The sequence below is a fragment of the Tiliqua scincoides genome, chromosome 1 (genome assembly GCF_035046505.1).
Source record: "Tiliqua scincoides isolate rTilSci1 chromosome 1, rTilSci1.hap2, whole genome shotgun sequence".
NCBI lineage: Eukaryota > Metazoa > Chordata > Lepidosauria > Squamata > Scincidae > Tiliqua > Tiliqua scincoides.
In genome coordinates, this window is record NC_089821.1 from 195505486 (window position 1) to 195533206 (window position 27721).

The window sequence follows — 27721 nt, forward strand, 5'->3', positions numbered from 1 at the left end:
TACACAAAGCAAGGCTGGCCTTTCCTTTGCTGCCGCTACTGCATCACAGATGTGAAACAGCAAGCAGTGGAGGGAGCTGTTATCCCACAGCTCACGCGAGAGGTCAAACAGTCACCCTCACGCTGAGAGCAGTTGTGTTAGGCCAGTGTGGGCTCCAGCAAATCTCCGGAGGGCCAGAGGCTCACTGGAGACTGGGGCCTCCCTGAGGGCCGCATTAGGAGTCCTCGAGGGCCGTAAGTGGCCCCAGGGACAGGGTTTGGGCACCCCGATCTAATCTAAGCCCCTGCTCTGTGCAGGCAAGTGCTACAGCATCCCTGACAGGTGACCATCCAGCCTTTGCTTGAAAACAATGAGAGCAAGCAAAAACTGCACAAGGCAGGCTGTTCCACGTGCTAGTCAGCAGCTATTTAAAAAATTCTTCCTCATGTCCAGCCTGAACCTACTTTGGTATAGTTTCAACCCACTGGCTCTAGACCTACCCTCAGGAGCCACAAAAAGCAATTTTTCCCCTTCTTCTGCAAGACAGCCCTTTAGGCCAACATACCAAGCTCATTTAACTGTTCTTTATAGGACTTGTTTTTCAGTTTAACATGAATCAGGTCTACATATGAAAAATCACATATCTAACAAAAACAGAGGAATGGGTGATAAGGCATGTTTAGGTAAAAAAAATTCTATCTTTATTGGTGCTTATAAACCAAGCTCTTTTTATACTATGTAGTGAATTTATATTGATGTATCTGGTAAAAAAAGGAAGGTACTGATGTAAATGAAACCAAAACAAGTGAAAGAACAAAACGTGGTGATGGACTATTGTAGGGAAGACAAGCAAGGAAGAGAAAATACAGGAAAGTGGAAAGGCAATAAATAGCGACATTTCTTTTATACATTTGCATTTTTCTGCTCTTCCCCTCCCCCCAGTTACCTAGTTTAAGCAGTTGGGATTCATTATTTACAGCTCAAGACACTTAATGAAAGCTTCTTCTTACTAATATCAAACTGACACATTGCCTTATTCTTTTTCAAGAAAAATAATCTAGGGCCTTTGATTCTAAGACAAATAGCTGTAAATTTATAGACGTTAACAAAAAATCCTTCTGCTGTTCTCACTAAACATTCATTATGTATCTCATTGCCAGTCTGCAAAATAAAAAAAAAATGATGAGTATTGCAAAAAGAAATAAAAACAGGAGGCAACCAAAACTGACAGAAAGACAAAAAGCTAAATGCAACATTACATGAGCTTGTATGAGTTAACTCTGATTTGATTTCAAAAGCTTATTGAGCTCGTGAGTGAGCCACAGACAATGGTGCTAGCTATCTGCTACAGCAGAAAATATCTGTCTCACAGCCAAGCATGCTGTCTTTGAGCCTTTAGCAGAATCTAATATTTATCACTACTAAACTAAGGTTAGTGATTTCATGCAACTTGCCAAATTGTGCTAATTCCCCATGCTAGATTCAAAACTCAGAGACAGGCATTCAAATGGAAAAGCAATTTGTGAGAATGTAGGCAGATATATGCAACCAAAATATGTAGCTTTGGGGGGCTGTTTCATACACTAACAGCACAGTCCTATGCATGTTTCACTCCAAAGTAAATCCAAATGGGACTTATTCCCAGGTAAATTATATATAGGATTGCAGCCTAAGGAAGGCTACCCCTGGTATGTGTAATGATGCACTGTTGCAAACTTGCAACAAAGTGCAAGCACTTGTTCCAAAGTGTGGTATCTTTAATATATCTGAAAATATTTAAAAGTGAAAGCTCTGTGTTTAACCCATTATTGCCCAGCCCACAAGTGTACACATTTGGTCCCTGTTACGTATATGCAACGCTGGGCAGAAATTACTTAATTAAGGTGACTCTAAACTGAAAAAGTAACAGCTAGGAACACTTAAAACAAACCATTTATTTAAATCAAACTGTTATTTCGAACAGTTACATAAGTTACACAGAATGGCTAAGTCAGAAGATTTCACAAGGAGGGAAAATCAAATTCTTAAGCAGGCAAAATAGAGTCACATAATAGGTACCAGGGAAGGAGGAAGAAAATCTCAAAACATTCAAATAAGGCCATAATTATTTAATAAAAACAACAATGCAACTCCTCCAAGATCCTTATTTCTTTTCAGTGTGTCCAGTGCAGCTAGAACCTTGTAATGTACAGATTTAATCAGGGCAGTGGCAACATGATAACCAGGGTGCAAGCCATCAAGTTCTTTCTCTACTCAAATCATAGGGAGTCACAGTGCTGGATGGACTGCACCCTTTTCTTTCCTGCTTTGAAATAATTAACAGTGTAGTAAGGCTCATTAGTACATATAGCTGCCCTTAAAACTTCAGTCTTAACAGCCTTCATAACTTAAAATTCACAAAGTGCACAGTTAAAGATATGCCAGAAAATTTAATCTGCTACTCTACCAACAGCTGCCCATGCGTAATACTTAGTGGTCTACTGGAACAGAATTATGCTCTTTTAAAGAGCTGTATCACTGTAAAACATTTAGTTTCAAAGATGTGCTAATGTTTTTTTGAACTGAAAAGTAGAAAAACATGGATTATAAAGAAAATACAAAAACACTAGAAATGACCAAACATTTTCAAAGAACAAGCACCACAATGGACATAAGCATTCAGTTTTCTGGCGTATATCCATCCTACTCCAACCAATCAACTTCATCAAATTCTGAATCATCTTCTGAATCACTATATTCCACAGCAATGCGACGAGACAATATAGTGGCAACATCATTCTCAACTCGCTCATGTTTAGCTTCTTGTTCACGTTGCTCTTCCACTTTTCGTAACTGAATACCTAAAAGACAAGACAGAAAAATGAGGAGTACTGTGCATGCTTTATGTACCAGACATGGTAGCATGAATCTATTCAGTTTGTCCCAACAGTGATCACTTCAGGCTGCTCCATCTCAATACTACTCTTTAGTACAGGGGTGTCCAAAGTTTTTGGCTGGAGGGCCACATCATCTCTCTGACACTGTGTTGGGGGCCGGGGGGGGGGGGGGGAAGAATTCATTTACATTTAAAATTTGAATAAATTTGCCTAAGTTTACATAAATGAATATATTAAAGATGAACTTATATGAATGAATGAAGGTCTTGCAATAGCTCAAGGCCTATAAAAGGCCTTGCACAAAGCAAGGCTGGCCTTTCCTTTGCTGCCTCTACTGCATCACAGACATGAAACAGCAAGCAGTGGAGGGAGCCCTCATCCCACAGCTCATGTGAGAGGTCAAACAGTCGCCCTCACACTGAGAGCAGTTGTGTTGGGCCAGTGCGGGCTCCAACAAATCTCTGGAGGGCCAGACGCTCATTGGAGACTGGGGGCTCCCTGAGGGCCGCATTGAGAGGCCTCGAGGGCCGCAAGTGGCCCCCGGGCCGGGGTTTGGGCACCCCTGCTTTAGTATTTACCATCATGTACTTTTATAGTTTGCCTGATAAAAGCAATACTACCTCACTATGAACCATTGCTTCTATCAGGCAAACTACAAAAGCAGATTCCAACAAACCTGGTCGCCTCCTTGCCTGTGAGGGAAGGGACTCTGGAGAATGCAAATTTTCTCTCTGTTGCTAGATGGGAGCTGTGCTGTAAAAAATAGGACTAGATTTTTTTGGGTGGAGTCTCTTCTGCAAAAACCTAGCCAGAACAAAATATAATCACTTCTTTTCTTCACAGGCAACTAAGGAGGTAAAAGAAGGTGGGGTTATCTCCCTCAGCAAGAATTGTCACCTGTTATACAAGCCCTTCTTAACTCAGTGCAGGGATGGGTAATGTGCAGTTGCACAGCGGAAAGGGAACGGTACACTTTGGGCACTCAGAAGTGCTTATACATTTCCAGTGGAATGAATCACAAATTACTAGAACCTGTGTATGCTTATATGGAGCCATGCCTCGGTGCATGTGTCTCTGGGGATCCTGGGAAGTAGCTTGGAGGGAGAAAGATAGATCGATGCTTGGCAAATAAGTCAAGAGGATATTTGCAGATACTTGTATGAAAAAGTAAGCTATGGGAGCCCCCATATCTGCAGATTCTGTATCTACGGATTCAGTTATCTGTGGATTGGGTCTGGACTCCTCCGTGTAGGCTCGCACCGGAGGCAATGGGAGCACCCATCCACTGGGAATTCCACTGGGAATGTATAAGCACCTCTGAGTGCCTGAAGTATACCGTTCCCTTTCCACTGCGCAACTGCACATTGCCCATCCCTGCACTGAGTTAAGAAGGGCTTGTATAACAGGGGACCATGGGGACAGGCGTTTGCCAGTATCTGTGGTTTCAGCTATCCATGGGGCTTTCCGGAAAAGAACCCCCGCAGATAAGGGGACACGCCTGTATTGTCCTCATCTAGTTATTACCTTTTTGCTGTATTTATGTTGATAAAATGGTTCTGAGAGACCAAGACTCTTGCACTACTCTTTACTCAGTACCTTCCCAACCAAACACTCAGGATCTCAATTTGAAAACATCAAAAGATTGATATGTCAAAGTCAAATTAATTTCTATTATAATCTGCAGTGTAAAGGGGAGCAAAATGACCAACATCATGTCCCACTCTCTGACTAATTAAACAATTCGCAGATTAGTGGAAGGAAAGCCTGGGAGCCACCATTTGGTATATGATGGATTAATCATGAGCCTCAGTTATATCACTAACGACCCAATCCTAACTTCTCTGTCTGTTATCGCCTCTTCTGCTGGAGCTGACTGCTATAAAGCAGTCATCACTGGTTATAAAAGGTGCTCCAGCAGCATATGAAACCACAAGCTGCTGGAGCGCCAATGAAAAGGCTGGAGCCTTCTGTGTGCTCCAGAGGAACCAGAGGCCACTGTTGATAGAGGTATGATGGTGGGGGAAGCAGAATAGGGCAGCGACGGGGTGGAAAATGGGCAAATCAGATCTGGGAAGACGACAGGTTCAGCGGCCGCTGAATTCCAACCTCCTCACCAAACCCAATCCCACAGCGTGGGCCCATACAGACCTGAACCAGATATTAAGGTAGTGCAGGTCCAAGTAGACCCTCCCCCTGTGCCACAGAGGTTAACCCCAATTGTTCCTTTACCCAGAGGAAACCACCCCCCCCCCCCGTGAGATATAGTGGTAGCTATTTTGGCACTGCTAAATTGGTGGTGGTGGGGATAATAGGATTGAGTTATAAGTTTCTTAATCATCATGGCTCAATTTAAATAAGATAAGAAATACCTATATAGGATATTTATACAATCTCACTGCTATAAAACTGTATGCCAACTTTTCTATCATTTGTAAATTTCTGCAGCTACTGTTTTCATATAATCATTTAAATTACAAGCTCTATTCAAAGACAAGCAAAGTTGAGAGGGGAAAAAACAAAAAAAAAAATCTATCTGGCAATCTGTCTATTTGAACACCAATCAGTGAAATGCTTTAAATACACTTCCTAGAAATAATTAGACACATTACATCAGCTAAAAAATAAATAGCTTCTCTGCTTCGGTAAGGAAGGAACTCTGCTAATAACAGATACCTTTTCGTATTGCTTCCAAGAGGACACTTCGGGCATCGCTGATGACAGGTAGTGTTGATGGGTGACGTTTGGGTTCAGAAACAGGAGCAACTTGAGATGGTGGGGACGGAGGCATTATTGGAAGATGAGGGCCAGGGACAGTGGTGGTGGGAGTGTGGGAGAGAGTTGCAACTGGTGATGAGGGCCGAATGCCAGGAGGTGGCAGTGGAGGAGGCGGTGGCGGTGGCGGCAGTCCTTGCATTTCGCCTTGTGGAAGTGGAACGGCTTCACATACTTGGGCTGCTCTAGTGACTGGAGGAGATGGCTGTGCTAGAGGAGGTGCAATTGGAGGAGGAGCAGGGTGAAGAACTCCTGGAGCAATCTGGAGAGGAGCTGGCGGTGGAGGCACAGCTGGAGCTTGCAAAGCAGCTGTTGGAGGAGGTGGGGGAGGGGGCACGGGAGGGGGAGGGGTGGAGATCATTGCAGATCTTAAAGAGGAAGTTGATAAAGCTGATGGAAGGGGTGGAGGAGGTGGGGGCGGAGTAGGGCTCACAAACACTGGTGCTCTGCCAGTAGCAGGGGACTGTGGACGATTTTCAGTCAAGCCTGTGGCAGAGCTGAAGTAAAAAAACATTGCAAATGATTACAACCATAAGCATGAAGCTGAGCCTAAAGTAATTTATATTTAACAATTATATTTTTAGACTTCAATCACTGGAGTAATACAAAGCCCTTAGAGCTTTCGTGCAAAAATGGTCATACTTCACTTATTTTCCTGCAAGTCCTCACTTTTTTTTTATTTGAAGATTTCTATCCTGCCTTTCCATAGCTCAAGCCTGTGAGCAACAATTCATAAAATATTCCAATAATCATAATAGAATGCACAAATAAGATCAACAATTAAAATCAAACCATTAATCCTTTTAAAATGCAGTATGAGAAGATTCTTTAAATCTGGAACACTGGTAACTAATCTGATCTCTGAACGTACTAACAATTTATAGTTTACAACAAGACTTTGAAATTTTTGATTTCTGTCCCATAAAGGTCCTAGTCTTTCTTGAAATCTTAAGTCACAAGCCAAATACACCCTTGCGTGAACTTACAAAAGAGCATTTGACATGCTGTTTTTAAAAAACAGTATCACAGCATGCTGTTTTTTGATGCTGATGCTGCATGGCAAAGTGCTTTCAAATTCATTCCAGATAGAAAAACTGACATCAGCAAAATCTTGCTGAAGCCTCTTTTGCCTTTGCACTTCAGAATGTGTTAGGACTAAGATAGAAGGAATTTTTTAAAAAAGACTTCCAAAAAATTAGATGCCCCTAAATTTTTCTTCAGTAAAAAAAAAGTTAATTCTGAATATCAATAAGAATAGGACTTGAGAACAGTGGTGTGGCTAAGGGGATGCAGGGGTAGCAACTGCACCGGGCAACAAGCTGAACTTGACACTAGTGGCCAAAACTGAAAAACCTCTTACGTACGAATAATACCATAATGTTATAGATCACCAGAAAGGTAATGTAATGCAGAATGCAATTAAACAAACCTCACTGGAATATCTGTATTCTATCAAAAGTTACGGCCAATTAACCAGAAAATAAAAACACAACTTATGGAACAAAAAGTAGATTTCTTTAAATCCAAACTGACCTATAAGACTGAGAACCAATGACATGTTATTATGATACAGCATGGAACCAATAAGGCGTTAAGCCATTTCTGCCCAATGCTGCATATACGCAACAGGGATCAAATGTGTACACCTGTAGACTGGACAGAACTGGGTTTTAATATGAGTCAGCTCTCATTTTCATGTATCATATTACAGTCACCCCTGCTAACTGGGTAAAGAGGCACTTTTATAAAAGTGCTCTTATATTTAGCAGGGGGGAAATAACCATCCCTCTTTACCCCAGCACAGTGTCTCTAAACAGTAAGGGGCACATTTTTTATTTAGTTAATTAAATCGGTCATGACATAACTTCCGGGGCATCATTTTGAGCTTGGCACTAGGCTACACAATCATTTGCCACGCCACTGCATGAGAGTTTATTATATATTGAATAAAACACATGTGGCAAATAAAATACTTCAAAACGTCCTGTTCCCTGGCACATTTCTTATTTTTGGGTAACAAAGACCTGCAAAGGCAACCTTTCCCCTTCAGTGCAAACTTACTACAAAAGCAACCTTATGGCCTGGATTTCTAATTTAAGCACTTCTTACCTGACACAGGGTGGAACAGGTTTCAAATCTCCTGCCCCGTGCATTGGTGGGGGTGGAGGCGGTTCATGAGGTCTTACTAAGACACGTTCCTCTGCTCGGTTCAGTAGTTCAGTCATCTGGCTGAATGGTAATGCAGAAAGGGAGTAGGGTCCATCCATGTGTTCCACATATGCCTGAGGTCTGCATTAAAACAAATCCCAGTTACCAATCTGGTAATATTTGCCAATTTGCATCTCTGTCTTTTTGCTTTCACCCCAACTGATATACAGATGTTCCTCAGTATCTGTGGCACATCTGTACAGCTACATGAAACCTCAGATACTGGGGACACCCCTCTGTGCACTCTCTGGAGATGAGGGTAGTGCTGCTTCTCTCATCTCCGGAAGGCCTTCTGAGTCCTACAGAAGCCAAGTGCCTGTAGCCTCTGCGGGCATCAGAATGACTGTTTAAATGAAAAAAGGCCCTCTGAAGGCAAAGGTAGCACAGCTCCCCTTACCTTTGGAAGGTGGGCGGAGGGGGGGCTCCTGCATCCATGGATACTTGAAACTGTAGCTATGGGACACTCCCCCATATTCTATTGTTCTAATGTAGCAAGAAGCATAAAGGACAAATAATAAGACACTAAAGTAGACAAGGGACAGTTGACCAATAGGGGGTCACACAAGTGCAAAACGTGAAAAACTCATGACCAGATGGTGGTGAATAGCACTGGTGGGTGAATAGCAGCTCACTGGGACCTGGAGTTAGGCTCATCCAAAGATGTGGATGGGAGCATCCAGAGCCAGCAATGGCTTGTCACAATGGGATCTGCTGGAAGTGGGCTCATCCCATGCAGCCAGGAATGACATATGAAGAGTATCTAGGCCAAAAGAGCGTACATAGAAACTTGCCACCTGCCACACACACACACGGAGATATTTTTTAATATCTCATATTCTTTTTAATTCAAGGAAAGAGCTTCAATTATTATTCTGGAAAATGACCCATAATTACACTTAATAATTTTGATTTAAAAATTACCTTTAACTTGTGTGACATTTTAATAGTGTCAAATGATAGACTATACAAAGAGTATTATGGAAGAAAAAACTCAGAAGTAAACCTTGTCTCAAAATGTGATGCGGGGCCATTAGCAACTTCAATGTGCTTATGTAAGAGAGTGGCATCATCTTCAGCAAGCTCTGGACCCTGGGCTAGCTTCTGCCACTCTCTCCGTCTGTCATGAGGAGCCCTTGGCACTTTTTCCGGTTCATGAGGACGATCAAGATTCTTCTGCTATAAAAGAACACATAGACAAACTGACAACTGAAACAGTTCTTTTCAGCAAGTCACAGTATAATCTGTTAGACCACAAGGAAAAACAATGCCATTAGAGTGCAAACAATATTTCAAATTCGTGCATCTAGGTTTATCAGTTCAACACTTGCTTCAAAAATATATTTTAAAGATTATTATAGAACCATTTAAAATTATGATGGAATTCTTTTTCATCTTCACTGACCACTGCAAAGGTTTATGGCATTTTGTTACTAAATATCTTTGATAAAAGAAAAGGCCTTTGGCCACAGGTATCAGATATGAATGTTCATCTCTACAAGCCTAGGTTCAATCCCTTCTCTCTCCTGTTATATAAGCTGTCACACAGGAAAGCTGGAGGAACCTCTGCCTGAAACCCTGGAATGGTGTTTCTAGTCAGGGGTGACAGTACTGGGCTAAATGCACCATTGGTTTGAGTCAGTAGGAGGCAGATTCTTATCTAAATAACTTTTTTTATTGTTAAAATAAATATAAAATCTGATACAAAGGAATATATGGCAGGTTTGAAAATATTCTTGTGTCCACATTATATTAAAATTTTCTCATTACCAAACCCAAACAACTCAAACTACAATCATACTACCTTCTGCTTCCTTTTTTCCTTTCTTTTGTCTTCTGTGTCTTGAAGCATCTTTTCTTTCCACAGGTCAAAGAAATAAGAAGGATTGGTATAAAACTTCAAACCCTCTTTTCCATCATCTCTAAAGTAAAACAATGTTATTAGGTGAAACAGGTTATTAAATACAGAGAGAACATATGAACATTTTATCAGTAGATAAATGAGGTTTTACTGGGAAACATATAGCAGCTTAACTGTAGTTGCAGGCTCCTCACCTCCAAATTATTAAAGAAGAAAATTTCTGACTGAGAAGAACATGAGAATTTATACCAGGGGTGTCAAACATAAGACCCGTGGGTTGGATATAGCCCACAGAAGCTCCTTATCCGGCCCATATGATAATTGGACTCTCCCAGCAGAGCTGTGTCAGCCAAGGTTCTGGGAGGGAGAGATGGAAGGAGGCCTCAGAAAGCAAGAAACGAAAAGTAGCAGACCAAGAGGAGCGAGAGAGGGAGATGATGCCAAAGTGCCCAATTATCACATGGGCTGCCCTTTCAGCAGCACCGCTTCTGCTGAGGCATCACTTTGCAAATCACTTTTCAGCTACAGAGTTGCTAAGTAACACCTTAGCAGAAGCAGTGCTGCGCAATAACTGGGCTCTCCCATATCTTGAAAATATTATCAAAATTTGCACATTTTTCTCTTCTGCCATTTGCAGCTAATGAGCTCCTGTGTGAGAACAAAGTGCTTATTTCTGGCCATCATCTGCTTAATGACATCACTTCCAGCCCTCAGCAGGCACCATGAATGCTATTTGGCATTCTGTATGAAATGGGTTTCACACCCCTGGTTTGTACAGTTTTGATAAATTGTGGAACCATGATATTCATTTATAAAGGCCATCTAGCATCACCTTATAAGCCACCTTGGGCATTTGTTTTGGCAAAGGAAAAGGTGGGGTATAAATAAATAGATGAAATAAATCACCTTTATGTAAAGGACCAAAAAATAATATTTCTACTTTTCTTAAAATATTTTCTTAAAATAATTGGTAATCCATAATAGACTTGCTTTGGTGGTTGCCAGTTGTCTGAACCTGCCCTCTGAAATTCAGAAGCGAGGAAAATGTATTCTGTATATTCTCAAAGGCATATTTCTTTAAAATATATTTGGACAGGTCATAGAGTTTAAAAGTAGATAGGCAGACTGGTCCTGGCACAAATTAAATGCTGGACAGGGTGCCATTTTCTCTAGTTTTGCTTGAGGTTTTGTTCATAGGGCTAAATGGGCTAGGTTAAAGAACACTGGGGCTAAAAGACCATACCCATAGTACCTGGAAGACATTTCTTTCCTGCTTGCACAAATTTCAAGAACTAATTCTAATCAATAGTACATATTTGCTTTTGTTTTTATAGTAGCAAAGCTGACAAAGTTTATATCTTATGAAGCAGTGTTATGACAAATGGAAGTTGCCACAAAGCATGTAATCTCACTATACATGTAATCTCACTATTTTTATATATATATTTAACTGACCTGTAAGGAGTAAGTATATTGAGCGGAGGAGGCTGTTCACACGTATCATAAGTCTCTTGCAAAGGAATTGGTAGAGTTTTACGGTCAAAGAGTTGCTGATCTTGAGTGGTGGAACTTCGGAAAGCTTTCCTCATGGTTATATCCTGTAATGAAACTACACAAAACAGACAGTGAGCTACAGGTGAAATGAGAAGCAAAAGTATTTTGGAAAGTTCATTAGACTTTAGTTTTTTATTGGACTAAAGTAGTTCATTGGACATTCACTTTCCTAGTTAATTGGAAAAATCTGAACATGTAAATGGATGGTGTTGGCCCATTAAAAATGAAGTTGCAAAAGAAGATGTAAACTGGAGGAGTCTATGCAGGACTTAGGGTGCAATCCGAAGGCCTGGTTGGGCTGGCGCAACTCCCTTGCGCAGGCCCAGAGATGTTGCAAAAGTGCCATAAGGCTGGCGAATGGATGTGCACCGGCCTACAAAGGCTGGATTTGGCCTCCAGTGCACCAGTGCCCGGTACGTTTGCACCAGCCTGTCTTGGCCTGTGCAGTGGTATGGGGAGAGCAGGGGAAGGGTGTTCCGGGGGAGGGTGGGTGGCAGTTAGGTCTACGGGTAGACCAGGAGTGAGAGAGCAGTGGAGTCAGGATCCAGCACTTGGGTTGGATCCTAACTCCCCTCCCAGGAGGCCTGGCCTAGTGCCGGGCTGCTGGGATCTGCACCACTTATTTTGGTGGTGCATATCTGAGTAGCCTTATTATTATTCCGTGTTACCAAGGGTACGGGGAACTGATTCTTCTTGCCCTAGGTTGCACTGGAGGCAGCTCCAACCCTATGTTTGATTCAGCGCAATCAGCCAGCCTGCTTGTTTTAGCACAGAATAGGATTAGGCTGCCCAATACATATAATTTGAAATAGTAAAATAATGGTTCATTACTACTACTGCTACGAACAGCCATCCTGGGGAAATGAAAGGGAGCATCAATAGCATAACCAAAATTTGTATAAGTGACTGTAAATTCTCACTGCAGTTAATCCAACTATGCTAACTAGTTGTGACTCCACCTGATGAAGTATTTTGTTATATATCATCACACAAAAACAATCTACTTGTGACATAGTTCAGTCCTCAATTCTCTTCCAAGAACTGTAAGATGAATAGAGTGGTACTGAATAGGTGGTATATCTACAATATATTCAGGACAGAGACAAACCTTTCTTTTCAGAGGGAATTCAACCACAGAATGAATTCTGCTTCATAAGAATTCTGCTAGTGGGATCTTCAGATTTTTTTTTTTTTAAGTGACTGGTGAATTTATAAGTCCCTTTTTGGATTAGCTTCACCATTCTCAATATCTATTTTTGAAAACTGAATGCTCAAAGTCATGCTGAAGACTGCAGTACAATTAGCCACAGGCAACATTGGAATAATGTAGTGGAAAACAGCACTTGTCTACTACACTGTAATCTTCTGATCCGTAAACAAACATTATCTTTTTGGCAGACACAGTTTGCATCTAAACCACCACCATGTTCTCTCTTGTTAAAAAATTCAGAAAATGCACATGGGTGTGCCTCCAATTGCCTCCACTGCCTCCAACTGGTTTGAGCACTGAATGGTAGGTGATTTTAGGGGAAAATCAAGATTCTCATGTGAACAGCTGAGCCTTATTTATGGAGGCAGATCGCTGATTTCATGTAGCCTAATACTGTCTACCTCGACTGGCATCAGCTGTCCAACACGTGCCTATTGGTAACAGTCTTCATCAGCAAAAAAAGGTGTGGTAAAAAGAGATAGCTGAACAGTATACAAGACAAAAGAGGCTGAAATTCTGAGCAAGGGCTCTAGGTATATGGCCAGGGAAAAGTCTGCAGCCTAACCTTACAGGATGACTCAGGTTCAGCTTAGAATAATGAAATCTGAGAGAAGGCAGAGTGGAGATGAAGCCTTTGTACTAAGAGGCTGGTAGTGGATATGAATGTGAAGAGGAGCAAGACGGACATTAAAAGCTCTAGCTTTTTACATCAGCTGTCATCCATGATGAGTTGCATAATGAGAGGTTTTAGTTTGAACAGGAAGAATATGCTGGAGTTGTGAGGTATGTGAGACTTTCACATACAGAAGAAAGCTTAGTTGGGAGACAAAAATCAGCCAGAAAAAATATTCAGAAAGTCCCTTGTAATAAGATACTCCAAAAATGACATGAGTGAATTGGAAGAGAAAAAAAACTAGGAAAGGTGTGGTTATGAAGGCCACCAGATGGCAATGTTTTAAGATAGGATGTGTGGGAAGCAATAATTTAAAGACAGCTAATATATCTAAGAGTAGGCAGATGAGGTATTGAAGCCCAGGTAGGACCCCCAAGGCCCTTCTCTGAAATGGATGATAGAAGAATGCTCAATAACTAAAAGATAAAAGACTATTTTCTGAACATAAAAGCTAAGCAGCTAATTTCTACAAATGTGTTTTCAGGCAGATTACTTTGGTTTAGCTGTAGAGGCAATCTGATCTGGGGATCACTGTGATCTGATTACTCATGAAGCAGTCTGTGCCTCTGAAATCCGAGTCGTTGCTCTATTGAAAGGATAAAAGAAACCTGAGGGAGTGTGATGTTACCACCTCAAGGATGTGAAGGGATAAAAATTAAAAAAAACAAACAATAACTTAAGCAAGATCAACTTGTGTATTTGACAAGTTCAGCTTTATTGGATGAAAGTACAAGACAAGAACACAGAAAATATTTTGCAATACTGATGAGTTAAGTCTTCCAATATAAAAATTGGACTATCATTATAATTTTATTCGGACAAGTAACACTGTCAGCATTTTACAAACATATTAAGAATATTTATATACCGCTTTTCAACAAAAAGTTCACAGAGCAAATCTAATAAGCGGTCTCCTGCTTCAGAAGGACTTACAATCTAAAGACGCAGAAGGAACACCAGCAACAAAGCCACTAAAAAAGATAAGTGTCTTTGGTGAATTGAGACAGTTACTCACTACCTGCTAAATATAAGATGTAAGTGCCTCTCTGTCCAGTTAGCAGCAGGAAAGTTAGAATCCACAGGTGCAGGAGCTGTAATCTAGTGAAATCTGGCTTGTGTAGTTGCATGTGGCATCAAGAAAAAAGATTTAATTTTCTGAAAGTACATATTTTAAAGGGCTAGACTGTCAAGAAAAGTCAGAACAAAGTTTAAACATAGCTTGGATGTGCTATTAATTTGTCACTGTACATAAAAATATTTTGTCTCATCACAATGAAAAAACTCTTTTATTTGAAAAAGAAAAAATAACAGAAGTGATTAAAAGTCTGATGTTAAGAGAAAACTAAACAAACCCATTAATGCAAGACTTCCTTGAGACAAGTTACAAACTGGAAGAAAAATCAGCTGCATTAACGTGAACAGATGCCAATTTGAAACAAACCCACACAAATTGCTGTAAGCAAAACTACTATAGTCAGCTCAGTAGGGTTCACTATTCAATTTTGGTGCCCATTACAAAGCTCCTGACTTGTTCCTGAAAACCATTTTTTCAGCTGAATAGGTGAGTAATAAGTTCCAATCTAACATTTCAAAAATGTGTTCCTTACACAAGGCCTAGTTTGACAACAGCTGGCACTCTGTTATCCACTTTATCTATCTTGATGAGAACCAACCAATGAGATAAGAGTTACATTCAGAAATAATGACAAATTATGGTTTAGTACAGGTATGCCCCAGAGTAATCTTGGGCTCACTTGCTTCCCCACCTCTTCTAAGATTTGAAACTTGCATTTGCTGTTTGCAATGAACTGCAGTTTTCTGTTTCAGTCAGATACCAAATGATATTGATAAACCATCACTGACCAAGCCACAAACCTTATTTCTGTATTTGGATGAAATGGCTACTGTCAAGCCTTTGCTCAGCTCTCTTCTCAAAGTTGGGAATCAGCAGCTTAATATTGAATGGCACCTGATCAAGCACATTTAGACGTAGTGGGAAAGTCTGTGTAAGCTGGATCTGTTTGAGTTGATGACCACGTTCTTGTATGTGAACACATACTCAAGAGTAATTTGGTATAATTCAGATGCCAAATGGCTGAGATTGTTTGAATATGTCTGATCCAGGTGACTAAGAGACACAGCTAACCTTTAGTGGAGAACTAGAGTTACTGATAACCAGAGTTCTATAAGTATATTGTTGGCCAACAAGGCATTTAAAGATGATAAATTCATTGGAAAAATACAACTGAGTACATAATGTAATAACTGTATGTAATTATTAGATATATGTAATTAGATTAATTTAAAACTATATTACAACTCATGAAATAAATATGAGTGTTTTTAGCTTTTATTTTCTTATGTCCTACATTTTGGGGTGTCTTGTCATCCTTTGCGATTATGACATCTGATCACTCTATCTGTGGGCCATCCAGAACTGGGTTCGGAACCTGTGTTGGGTCAAAGCCACAGGTTCAGAACCCACAGATGAGGAACAACAACTGTATAGTCAAAGCTAACTAAATCAATCTCTCCGAGCCTTCTGAAATAAGGCCACCTTTGATAGTCACCTGAAGACCAACAGAGATGGACCATGGCAGATTCCCTAGTGACCCTGCTGAGAAGGCTGTCTACCAAGTCCCCACCTATCTTACCCTGAGAAGGTGAGGAACATGGAACAGGGCCCCTAAGGAAAATGTTAAATTACAGGATAGATTGATATGGCAGAAGGAAGCCCCTAATTTATCCTGGACCTGATCATTTAGGATTTTAAAGGTCAAAATCAGCACTTTGAATTGCACTCAGAAACCAAACTGAAACAGTAGTCATAACATTAGAAATATATCTTCCATGTGACTAGGCTGCTAGACTAACACTCTGGCAGCCACATTCTAAACCAGCTGTTGTCTCCAAGCAGTTTTCAAAAAGCCAGCCCTATGTAAGGCATATTACTGATGCCTTTATGGCATACTACTTTGGATGCCATTAATACATATATTACCACAGCCATGTCATGGTCAACCAACCTGCTAAAAAGCTCTCTTGACGAACACTACTATTTTAGCATCTACATGCAGCACTTGATCCAAAAGCACACCCAGGCTGCAAACCTGCCTCTTAAAGAGTACAACTTGATACAATGCAGACCCTACTAATAAATCTAGCACTAGGCACGATCCCAAACCAACAGTCTGGATCAAGTTTCAATGTTTTCACCATCAACCACAGGCTTCATGCAAATTCTAAGTGGTGGCACTAGTCAACAACATCACTGCATGCTAGCATTTATGGGGCCCCTGTAGAAGCATAGTAAGATCTCTAGAATCGGTGGGGGATCCAACAGATACAGGGAAGTCTCCCTTTTCTTCTGGAATTCAATCCTCAAAAAAATTGTTGAAATATACCCCCTCCCCAATTCCAAAGGATGAGATTATTCTGTGGTATTCTGGGGGTGCTTCTGTCTAGCCCTAATGATGGGGAGATATGCCTTTATTTTGAGCCACATTTATATCACAGTGAAACGTAATAGTGGAAACTATGGAAACTGTAGCAAAGGTAACAATCTACATCAACTTAGTACAGAAATTTAGAAATCAACTTTATTTGTTCCTCATATCAGAGAACAAACCAAGCTTGATAACTATCCCATAAAACTGCACACATATGATTAACAAGAAATAGTCAAACACTTTCTCTAAATACAGTACATTTAACATTTTCGATTGCTGTCTAGGTCTGTTTCTAAAAACATTAAGAAACCAACAAAAACAAACACCATAAAAGTATTCATTCTTACGTTCTTCTTCCTTGGGATCAAGTTGAGTGACGCTAACAGACAATCGATCCACACGTTCTTGTAAGGAGTTCACTCTGAATGAAAAGCTGTGAGCTTCATTGAAAAGCTCACCAAATATGTCTTCTGCATATTTACCTGCAAATGGGAAGTTTAAAGAAGTACAGATGAATTCTAACATAATCAAATACGACTGATTTTAAACATTTTTACACAACTGTCAGGTAATAAAATGTTCAGTTTTAAAGGTCAGTCCTTATTAAAATCCATTGTGCATTAATTCACGTAATTCTCTTTAACAGCAGCTTGTAGGCATTGTCGTATAATACAAAATATGTCCCTTTTTTCGTCAGCAATTTTATCAAGTGTTTCTGTAGGTGCAACTAAACATCTGAGCATAAGAGCATAAGAAGGGCCTACTGGATCAGGCCCAAGGCCCATCTAGTCCAGCTTCCTGTATCTCACAGGAGCCCACCAAATGCTTCAGGGAGCGCACAAGACAACAAGACACAACCTGCATCCTGGTGCCCTCCCCAGCATCTGGCACTTGGTTCTATCTACTGTAGAGTCATTAGTAGCACCCTGTGAAAGTCTAAGACAAACCTCTCCCCACTGCCAAGCACTATAAATGGGAAAGGTGAATAAACATAAGTGAAAAGATGTACTGTACTTTGCAAATGAAACAAAACTGCTTCCAGGACTTTTAAAAACAACAACAACAACAACAACAACAACAGGTTTTTCTAGTCAGTGGGAAAACTGGAATATTTTCAGCCTTCTACTTCACTGCTAGATTAATTCTATTAATATTGCCTGAACAATTCCCATGATAAGAACATGGCACGGTAGCAGTGGTGATCAACTGCGCAACAGTTCTTCTAGGGAGAAGTGTTATTTTGAAATGGAGAGCACCTAGCAACCTTAAATGTAAGCATCTTGGCTAAATATTTAGTGTTTTCCTAAGCTGCCAAGCAGCTCAGTTAAACAAACTCATGACCTGAAGGAATTTTGCGGCACTTTTTCTCCTGTTTAATTTGTTTACTTGCACATGCACACACAGGCAATAAACAGGAAAAAAACAGAAGACTATATTACAAAATATGCCTTCTAGCTTCTGTATGCTTATTTGTGGGGCTTTACATTTCCTTCTACTCAAAAATTTTACGCCTGCTGCATTCCATTGCATCACGCTGAGCAGCACTGTTATGTAACAGGTTACTTTATGGAATAGCTCACAGCTCACATATAAAATTATCTTTCCTCCTGGTCTTACCAATTCACTTCAAAGTCTGTCACAACTTTAATGAGGTCACACCTACAAGTTGAGCCTCATTATTCGCATGGGTTCCATTCCAAGCAGTCAAGTGGATGGCAAAAAACGCATTATAGCAAATCAATTTAAAAAACAAAGTTTCTTTGCTCCAGTGATTGAAAAACAGCCTTGCTGAACTTTGTGGTGTAAGATAAGAGTCCTTAAGAAGACAGTCAATGGATTGTCAGTCCTCCTCCAAGCAGCTTCACTCAGCCCCTCCCTTCACCAATGCAAAGTAATCAGCTTTCTTTCAGGTGCTCAGGGGGAAGGGAGGGGTTCACTGGAGAGAGAAGGATTGATGGATTGTCAGCCAGCTGCCCCCCCCCTCTCATTAAGGAGGCTATTGTTAAAGGACTGTTCAGTTTTTTAAACTGATTTTAAAGCGGTGCATTTTTCCCCTTCTCCAGGGATCAGCACATTCCTTCTCATTTGCAAGGGCCATTCATGTTGAGTCAAATCCATGTATAAATAGGCTGGACCTGTACTCTTAGACAGCCATATCTGTATGCAAATTGCCAAATGATGTGGTATATGCTATGCAACAAATGACGCAACCCATGCATTAACTGGGCAAAAAAGCACTTTTTCAATTGGTGCTCCTCTTACATTTAGTAGGGGGAAAGTAACTGTCCCTCTTCACCCCACCAAAGTGCTTTTCTAGTGGCTGTTTGCTGGTAGTGTTCTGCTTTATTTAAAATTTAAAAAAAGATTGTGAGCCCTTTTGGGATAGGGAGCCATTCAAGGCACAATTCTAAATGAGCCCTGGGCTGGCACAAGTCCCTTGCGCTGGCCCGGGAGGGTCACAAATGTGCTGTAAAGCACATTTGCGCCTCCGTGAAAGTAAGCTGCACCAACGCACAGAAGTGCGCTGGCCCACAGAGACCAGATCCAGACTCCACAGCAACAGTGGTGGGTGATTATGCGTCGGCCAATGCAGGAGTCAGGGGGGCATGGGGAGGGCAGAAGGGAGGTGATTCGGGGTGAGAGAGGGTGGGCAGTGGGCATTCACAGGGGCAGGCGGGGAGCGGAAGACGGGGCCAGAACCCAGCAGTTATGCCAGATCCTAGCCCCGTTCCCTGAGTAGCACAGAGCAGCTCCAGGCCTGTGCCTGTTCCAGCGCAAGTTAGGATTGCACTGCCCGTTATTTGATCTTCTTTGTAAATTGCTTTGTGAACTTTGTTGAAAAATGGTGTATTAATAATAATCATAATATTTACTATTTGTAAATTCAAATCCTGTAGTATGCATCTGCTTTCAAACAAACACCCAGTAATTTGACACAAATCAAACTGTAAAGTACAGGTGTGCCTAGATATCCACTGGAGTTCCATTCTGGAACCCCCTGCAGATATGTGAATCCAAAGTTACTGCGGACACCCCACCTCTGTCTGTAGACACAGAGAGCTGCACTTCCTTAGACTCCAAAGAGTCTTCTGAACCCCGCAGAGGTTGCGCACATCCACCCACGGCCTCTGTGGGCCTCATAATGGCTGGTTAGGCCAAAAAATGTCATATCCATTTTCTTTGTAAAACATAGTTTTACAAGAAAACCACATCTCTTTTTTTGCTGAAACAGTCATTCTGAGGACCACAAATGCTCCCCTAGGGGGACATGGGGGCTCTCCCACATTTACGGTTAAGTGAAACTGCAAATGCAATATCTGCGGATATGGCTCCCTCCATACACTAAAATGAAAATAACCTTCCATAGAGTGAACTACGTACAATCATTGTTAACTGTCCAACACTGTTTCAAGGCAACATTCATGCTCCCACTTAAGACAATCTGCCAGGAAACAAAGTTCATAAACATTAAGTGACTGCCAGAAATGCTTCTTCATGTGCATTTGCCATGCAGAATGGCACACAAATTGAACCACTAAAAGAACTATTTCAGTTAGGCCTGTGCCGGACGTAGGACAAAGCTCCTACTGGTAGAAGAATCAGGAAAACTTGATATCCGCCCTGCATACCTGAATCTTGACAATGATCACCTAATTTAGGCATGATAGTGTGGTGATGCAGGAAACAGGGCTATTCACTAGCTCGCTGAATAATTGATGCAAGTAGCATCTTCTTAACCATGTGCTGGTGCCAGTTTCTCCCGGCTGGGAGAATCTGCCACGGAGCATTCATCAAACTAGATCAATCAATACATCTAAGCCTTCTATAACATAATGTCAAGCTTTTAGTTCAAGGTTCCCTACATTTGGTTAGATCTGAATCTTATTTGGGACAATTTTTTTTCTGTTAAAGAAAACACTGTCATTATAAATATCCAACATGATACACAGTTACATATCCAATTCAAAAGAGGAAACTCTTGTTTACACCTTCTCCCTACTGGGCTGAACAGAGGGGGGAACTAAAAGAACCAGTGGCTGCCTTGCAACGCATGTCGGTAGGATCACTGGCGGACCTAGGGTGGGGCAAGCGGGGCAGATCGCAGAGCAGAGCGCTGACCCTCTGGGGGTGCCTCCACCAGCTTCACCCATTTGTCCTTTTCTTAAAGGCTCATCATCAAAATGCTCAAAGTAAGTCCTGTTGTGTTCAATGGGTCTTACTCCCAGGTAACCAAGTAGAGCTGAGGTATTCAATCTGTTTGTCCCGCCTTCCTAGGGAGCCATGGCTAACCTCCAGAGGCATCATGAGCCATCTGGGGAGGAGAGGTGGACATAGCTGCTCTGCTCTGCTGCACTTGCTATCTGCTGACTTGCTGCTTTTCTGCAGCTGGTGGGTGCAACGAGGTGGGTGGGGCAGCGTGAGGTGGGGAGGGCATGCGAAACATGGTGGGGGAGGTGGGAGAGAGGCTGGCTGGGCCGCAGCAGAGGTGCTGCATCTCATCAGCACAGGGCTCGCTCCTTGCAGGCTTCAAACTGGGAGGGAAGAGTAAGTACAGGCAGCATAGGCAACTTCCCATGTTGGCTGCTATTGTAAGACAAAAGGCACAATCTTAGCTCAGTCTACTCAGAAGTAAGTCCTACTGTGTTCAATGGGACTTACTCCCAGGAAAGTGAGGTTAGGATTGCAGCCAAACAGTCTCTGGGTCTCCATTTGCATCAGTTTGCAATTAGCAGATGCACACAAAACAAAGTCTATCCCTCCCCCAGCAAATTCATCCTTCTCCCCCCTCCCTTTCCAAAACCCTCCAGGTGTGCTGCTAACAAACTCAGGGCACAATCCTAACCAGGTCTACTCAGAAGTAAGTCCTATTTTGTTCAATGAGGCTTACTCTCAGGTAAGTGTGGTTAGGATTGCAGCTTCAGAGTGCTGGCAGCTGTTTTTTTTTGTTTCTAGTGTATAATTATAACACTTTCATCCCCATTTTGGGGGTAACTGAGGTGAGGTGTTGTAATGGGGAGCCGTGGCCAATGGCCACAAGGATCAGGGGAGCCACAGGCCAGAAAAGTTCGAGAACCACTGGCATAGAGGATTGCAGCCTGAAAGTCAGCTCCTTCCATTAAGAACTTTTTCTTCCCACTAGAAGTGTTCATTCTCTGGAAGGAGGGGCTTGGGGGTCTTAGCTGACTGGAAAGGAGCCCACCCCAGGCAAAGGTGACTTTTTGAAAAGTGTCTGATTTAAATATCATACGAGGGCAGGGTCATTTTCTGGGCATATTTGCTTAGGAGAGATCTGTCTTTATGTCAAATGCAAAACTAGAAACACAGGGAACTATGCCCCAGAAAAGAAGGTTGAGTTTTATGACAGGCTTGCAGGATTAGATGCACTGGTTTTAGTCCCTGAAAAATATCCTGTGCAAATGCACCATTCTGAGCATAACGGATTTCATATTATAATGATAACATGGTATACCTAACTCTATGGATCCAAACACTTTTACCTTGTAAGTAAATTTATTTCAGTGTTTCCAAATAAATATGCTCAGGATGATTTATGGGCAACTTCTTACATTGCATTTTAAAGAGAGAACATTTTAGGATGCTGTTGTCTCTGAGAGAATTCTTTTGATCAGATATTTTCAGAGTCCATAATGCTACTTAAGACAGAACTGTATGTGTGGGAGATGTGCCAAGATTGTAAAATATCCACGACCCTGTGAGAACTCAGGGCCCAATCCTATCCAATTTTCCAGTGCCAGTGCAGCTATGCCAGTGGGGCATGCACTTCATCCTGTGGTGGGGAGGCAGACACAGTGGCCTCCTCAAGGTATGGGAACATTTGTTCCCTTACTTTGGGACTGCACTGGTGCTGGAAAATTGGATAGGATTGGGCCCTAAGGCTGCAATCCTAACCTCACTTTCGTGGGAGTAGGACCAATTGAACATAATAGGATTTATTTCTGAGTAGACTTGCTTAGGATTGTGCCCTAACAAAGTAACGTGGCACAAGTTTTTGTAAGCTAAAGTTATTTCATCTACCATTTTTACATTGCTATCTTCTATAATACAGTAATAATAATAAATTTAATTAATTAATTAAATCATGGGGAGGGTGCCAAAATGTTAGTTTGCCCCGGGTGACAGATGGTCTAGGTATGCCACTGTGCAGGATCATCAGATCAGTGCTAGTATTGGTGTTACAGGGAACCATCGGGTTATTCTATGATAATCTGGGAATCTGCTGTATTCCGAAATCTGAAATAAGAATACCTGATAATCCTATCAGCCAATGCTTCTTACACCCCCTCTTAAAATCTAACTCCTACGTATGTTCTATTTTTTCAGCATTAGTTTTGTTTGTATTTCTTCCAGATACAATGGTTGCAAAAACAGAGACCCTGAAGATGAGAACTAAAGGATTATGTTTTTAAAAGTCTGCAGAGCAAGAACAGAAAGAACTTGGTTACGAAATTTTTTTCCTGCCTTCAATCTTTCACTGCTCTGTATTTCTATATGCTCTGTACATCCTGTCTTCATGGTGGTGGTGCTATCTGGCAGATTTTGTTGAACACAGCAGTATACAAAAATGAAAATAGGTATTTCCAACAGTCAGTCTATTACTTCAGTACGTAGACAGCACTATATAAGCACATCTGAGGAGAGAAATGCATGCTGATTGCTGCAAACAAAAAAAAAAGTCCTAATCAACTTCTGGGTCAAGCATCCTGGAGGAGCTGAAAACCTTTAATCTTCTCGAGAGGCTATGTGTTTGTTATAGCTATGTGCTCCTTAGGATTCATTTGGCTGACACAGTATAGGAAATGCTAATGTCCTAGTGCTTAATATACACAAGCAACAGTGGCAATTCAGGCTAGCTCCACATTCTACCAGACAACTCTTTGAACTGGTTATGGCCTTAGGGGGAAAAGTGGACATTTCAGAAAGGTTCCTGAAGGGTCTAAAGTTTTGTGACGAATTCATTTATATACGTATTAATGTTCATTAGGGGCAGGCATGGAATTCAGTTTACTGCTTCTGTTTCTGTCTTATACTTAATAGGCGGAACAAAGCTTCGTTCAATTAAACTAAAGTTGCTTTTCTGTCCTCACTATACTGTTCTATGTCACCAATTTCTAACCCCATTTTTGCAAAATTCTCATAGTACTGATACTGACACTGTTCATTATGTTTTTAATCTGTTTTAACCTGTTGTAAGCCACCTTGAGTCCCTTCGGGGAGAAAGGCAGGGTAAAAATCAAATTATTTATTATTATTATTATTATTATTATTATTATTATTATTTGCTGGATGGGAGAAATGAGTCCTGCTCACTTAGTGTAGCGAGATATTTGTATTCCGTGTTGACCAGGTGTAAATTTTTCTGATTTTGCTCCTCTGCCTGTTGGTCTTGAACAGTGAGTGGTTTTTGTGCCTGGATGTTTTACTTTGCCTTGTTTGATGTGTCTTTATTATAAGACTTTAGCTAAAGCAGGGTTGTCCAAACTTTCTGGCCGGAGGGCCACATCATCTCTCTGACACTGTGCCAGGGGCCGTGAAAAAAAAGAATTAATTTACATTTCAAATTTGAATAAATTTACATAAATGAATATATTAGAGATGGAATTTATATGAATGAATGCAGGTCTTGCAATAGCTCAAGGCCTATAAAAGGCCTTGCACAAAGCAAGGCCAGCCTTTCCTTTGGTGCTGCTGTTGCATCACAGATGTGAAACAGCAAGCAGCGGAGGGAGCCCTCATCCCACAGCTCACGCAAGAGGTCGAACAGTTGGCCGTCATGCTGAGAGAAGTTGCATCAGGCCAGTGCAGGCTCCAGCAAGTCTCCGGAGGGTCATATCTCTTTGGAGACTGGGGGCTCCCTGAGGGCCGGATTTGGAATCCTCAAGGGCCGCAAGTGGCCCCAGGACCTGGATTTGGGCACCCCTGGCCTAAAGAATAATATAAAATGCAATATCCGTTGGTAGGTATTCAGCTCCCTAAATAATTTCAGTTTCATGTAAGTAGCTTAAAAAAGAGTGTTTTTGTTTGCAGATTATCAGTAGAACTATAAGCCTGCGGTTTTCAAACTCCCAGGGAGTTTGAAAGCCGCAGTAAGCTCTTGTGGGGGCGGGGAGAGACAGCGGGGCAGGGGAAAGGCAGTAGTGCGATCCCCAGGATCGCGCTGCTCAGGGGGGCTGCAGGGGCTTAGGTACACTTACCAGAGTGCTTAGCAGAAGCGGAGTGCGATGCTCCACTTTCACTTTTGAATCTTCAGGGAGCCCTGCGGACAGCCATGCAAGGCTGCCCGCACCCCCAGGAGGCTGCAGGAGGCTCTGGTAAGTGTACCCAAGCCCCTGCAGCCCCCCTGAGCAGCGCGATCCTCCTTGCCTCCTGGCTGCCCCCGCCCCTTAAGGGGAAACAGGCCAGGGCCCACAGGCTGGGGCCTCGTGACGTCCCAGTCTTATAAGCCATAAAGGAATCGTACAGGTAAAATCGGGAAAGTCACAGTCTACTTTAATTGTCCCTAAAATTAATGGCAATAGGCCTATCACCCATAACAGAATAAGAACTATACAAGTACCAGTGAAAACCCATATGACTCTTAAATCTTGGAATCTGTTTTCATAGGAGTGATAGAGCTTCACCCAAACATACCTCCCCAAATTCTCTTTCGATGTTACAGATGCTATAACAGTAAGTGCTAAAATATCTTAGGGAAGTGAGATTGAGGCAATTAGAGAATCTCACCTCTAAAACATGAGATCATTTCTCTGCTTTTTTCCCTCTGCTGTATATTAAATCATAGGAACAGCTTGGCAGAATCAGGTCAAAGGTCCAACTAGACCAGCATCCTGTTTCCCACTGTAGTCCCTCCAATTGCCTCGGGAAGCAGGAGACAGAGGTAACTGTCTTTTCCACCATTTCTCCTGCACCTAGTATTCAAAGGCACATCTCTGTCACATCTCCCCCCTTAACCACCATTTTCCAAGCTGAAAAAAACTAACATGACAGGCTGTCTTCGTGAGGAAGGTACTTTAACTCTCTGATAATACTGGTGCCTTATTTTACACCTTTCCCAGCTCTACAATATTCTTTTGGAAGTGTGGCAACCAGTAGTGTATACAGGATTCCTAATGTGCCCACACCACACATTTGAACAGGGCATTACAACATTAGAAGTTTTATTCTCCATTCCTCCCCTAATGACTCCTAGCATGCAATTTGACTTCTTCATAGCTACCTCACATTGGGTCGATGTTTTCATTGATCTGTCCAATATAGGCCCAAGATTATTTGTCACCAACAGCTCAGATCCCATCAACATATATGTGAAGTTGGGATTGTTTGCCCCAATGTACATCATAACCAAAACATGAATAGCAGATTTGTGGTTATCTGTCTGTTATCGTATCATTCAGACAAATGCAATGTCTCCTATTGCCTTTTCCCTTGTCATTAAAATTGTCTCTAGCATCAGCCTCAATCCTACTTTTCTAGTTCGCATACTCATATTTTTTGTACAGTAAAGGTTGTGCAATAATTAAGCAGCACATTCAGTTAACCAGAATCTTTGCTCACCACCTCAAGAGGGCAGAGATGCCAGTTCAACAAGTGTGCTATTTAACAAAGCATCAGTTAATGAAGCACCCCCTTCTCTCATCGGGCTCTCTCTGTAGTGCCACTCCACGCTCCTTCCTTCTTCACAAAGGCTCTCTAGGACTGGAGATGTTCCATTTTGTTCCTCAGAACGAAATCTTCCTCAGAACATCTTCATTCCTAGCAGTGGCATTGCTGGGTGACTGCAGGACACACTGGGTGATACGCATGAGGGGGTGACACCACCCAAATTATTTAAATATTGGCCAAAATTTTAAAATATTGGTGTTTTTGAATAATACCATTATGTTAGATATGAATCGATGTGTAATTTCATGCAGAACGCAAAGAAACAAACTTTCTTTGTTAAAATATCTCAATTGTATCAAAAGTTATAGACAAAAAACCAGCGGGGACGGGAAAATGGCACATCACTACAACCACTGTCTGGGGTGTTGCCCCACCCACTGCATGGGGGAAGATCCATTATAGGGGTGACACACTGGCCTCCTGCATTGGGTGATGAAAACCCTAGTGACGTCACTGATTCCTAGAAGCCCCCTTGTGAAGAAAGGAGAATGGAACGGCACTACAGAGGGAGTCCTATCAGGTAAGTGAGAAAGCTCTGTAGGGGATGGAGGTTTATTTATATGTTGCTTTTCTCAAAGGCTCAGACTTGAGTCACATAGAATCAAGGTGATTCACATAGGCAGGCTGACCATAAACCCCATTTTCTCAAATGGGGTTTTCACAAGTGCCACTCTATGAGAGAAACTCATAGAACCCTCCATTTCACCTGATGTTTCCCTTCTGAAACATCATCATCCTGACTGCACAGCTCTTGCACTTTCCAGGCTTCCACAGGTAGCCACAAATCAAGCCACATTGCAATTTTCCTCTGCTAAACTGGCAAACACTTCCGTCCATGATACTAGGATAGCATAGAAGTTCTGCATAGAACGTATAGAAGTCTGTATAGAAGTTCTGCAGACCTGCCAGTCTTTTTGTAACTGTTAATTTCAACACCAAGAACAAGATTTTTGATAAGTGTACAGCCGATGGGGAAAACACGTGTGCTCATTTAAACAAGAGATGAACTAATTAGTGTTTTGAAGGAAGTTTTTCTGCTTTAGCCATAAGACAGTCATGTAACACTTAGCTCAAAATTTATTACATAAGAACATAAGAACAGCCCCACTGGATCAGGCCATAGGCCCATCTAGTCCAGCTTCCTGTATCTCACAGCGGCCCACCAAATGCCCCAGGGAGCACACCAGATAACAAGAGACCTCATCCTGGTGCCCTCCCTTGCATCTGGCATTCTGATATAACCCATTTCTAAAATCAATTGTCCCTTAATATAAAAGTATATATATTAAAATAAAAGTATATTGTCCCTTAATATACTGGGTACTTACTTAGACTGCTTAGTTGTCTAATTATATTTGCCAAGGAGATATTGGTAACACATTCCAGTTCATTCTTGATGCCTCGTGGCAAGGCTGTGTGACAAAGATACCTAGGGTCTATGTTTCTTTTTACCAACGGCAT

At 41.7% G+C, this 27721-nt stretch overlaps 1 protein-coding gene across 1 annotated transcript; it reads right to left on the bottom strand.

Moving 5' to 3' along the window:
* Positions 1-2661: 2661 nt before the first annotated feature.
* WASF1 (WASP family member 1) lies at positions 2662-27721 on the bottom strand. Its single transcript, XM_066610605.1, has 8 exons — positions 27589-27721; positions 16927-17061; positions 11149-11302; positions 9637-9754; positions 8839-9011; positions 7737-7916; positions 5529-6124; positions 2662-2819 (listed from the first exon to the last, which is right to left on the bottom strand). The coding sequence occupies exons 1-8, from the start codon at positions 27719-27721 to the stop codon at positions 2662-2664; spliced, it is 1647 nt and encodes a 548-aa protein (XP_066466702.1).

Coding starts and splice junctions, on each gene's coding strand:
- WASF1 (XM_066610605.1), bottom strand. CDS start 27,721: ATGCCGTTGGTAAAAAGAAACATAGACCCTAGGTATCTTTGTCACACA. Junction 11,303..16,926: donor TGATCCCAAGGAAGAAGAAC/GTAAGAATGAAT, acceptor TGTTTTGTGTAG/TTTCATTACAGGATATAACC. Junction 6,125..7,736: donor CCTGTTCCACCCTGTGTCAG/GTAAGAAGTGCT, acceptor TTTTTACTTCAG/CTCTGCCACAGGCTTGACTG.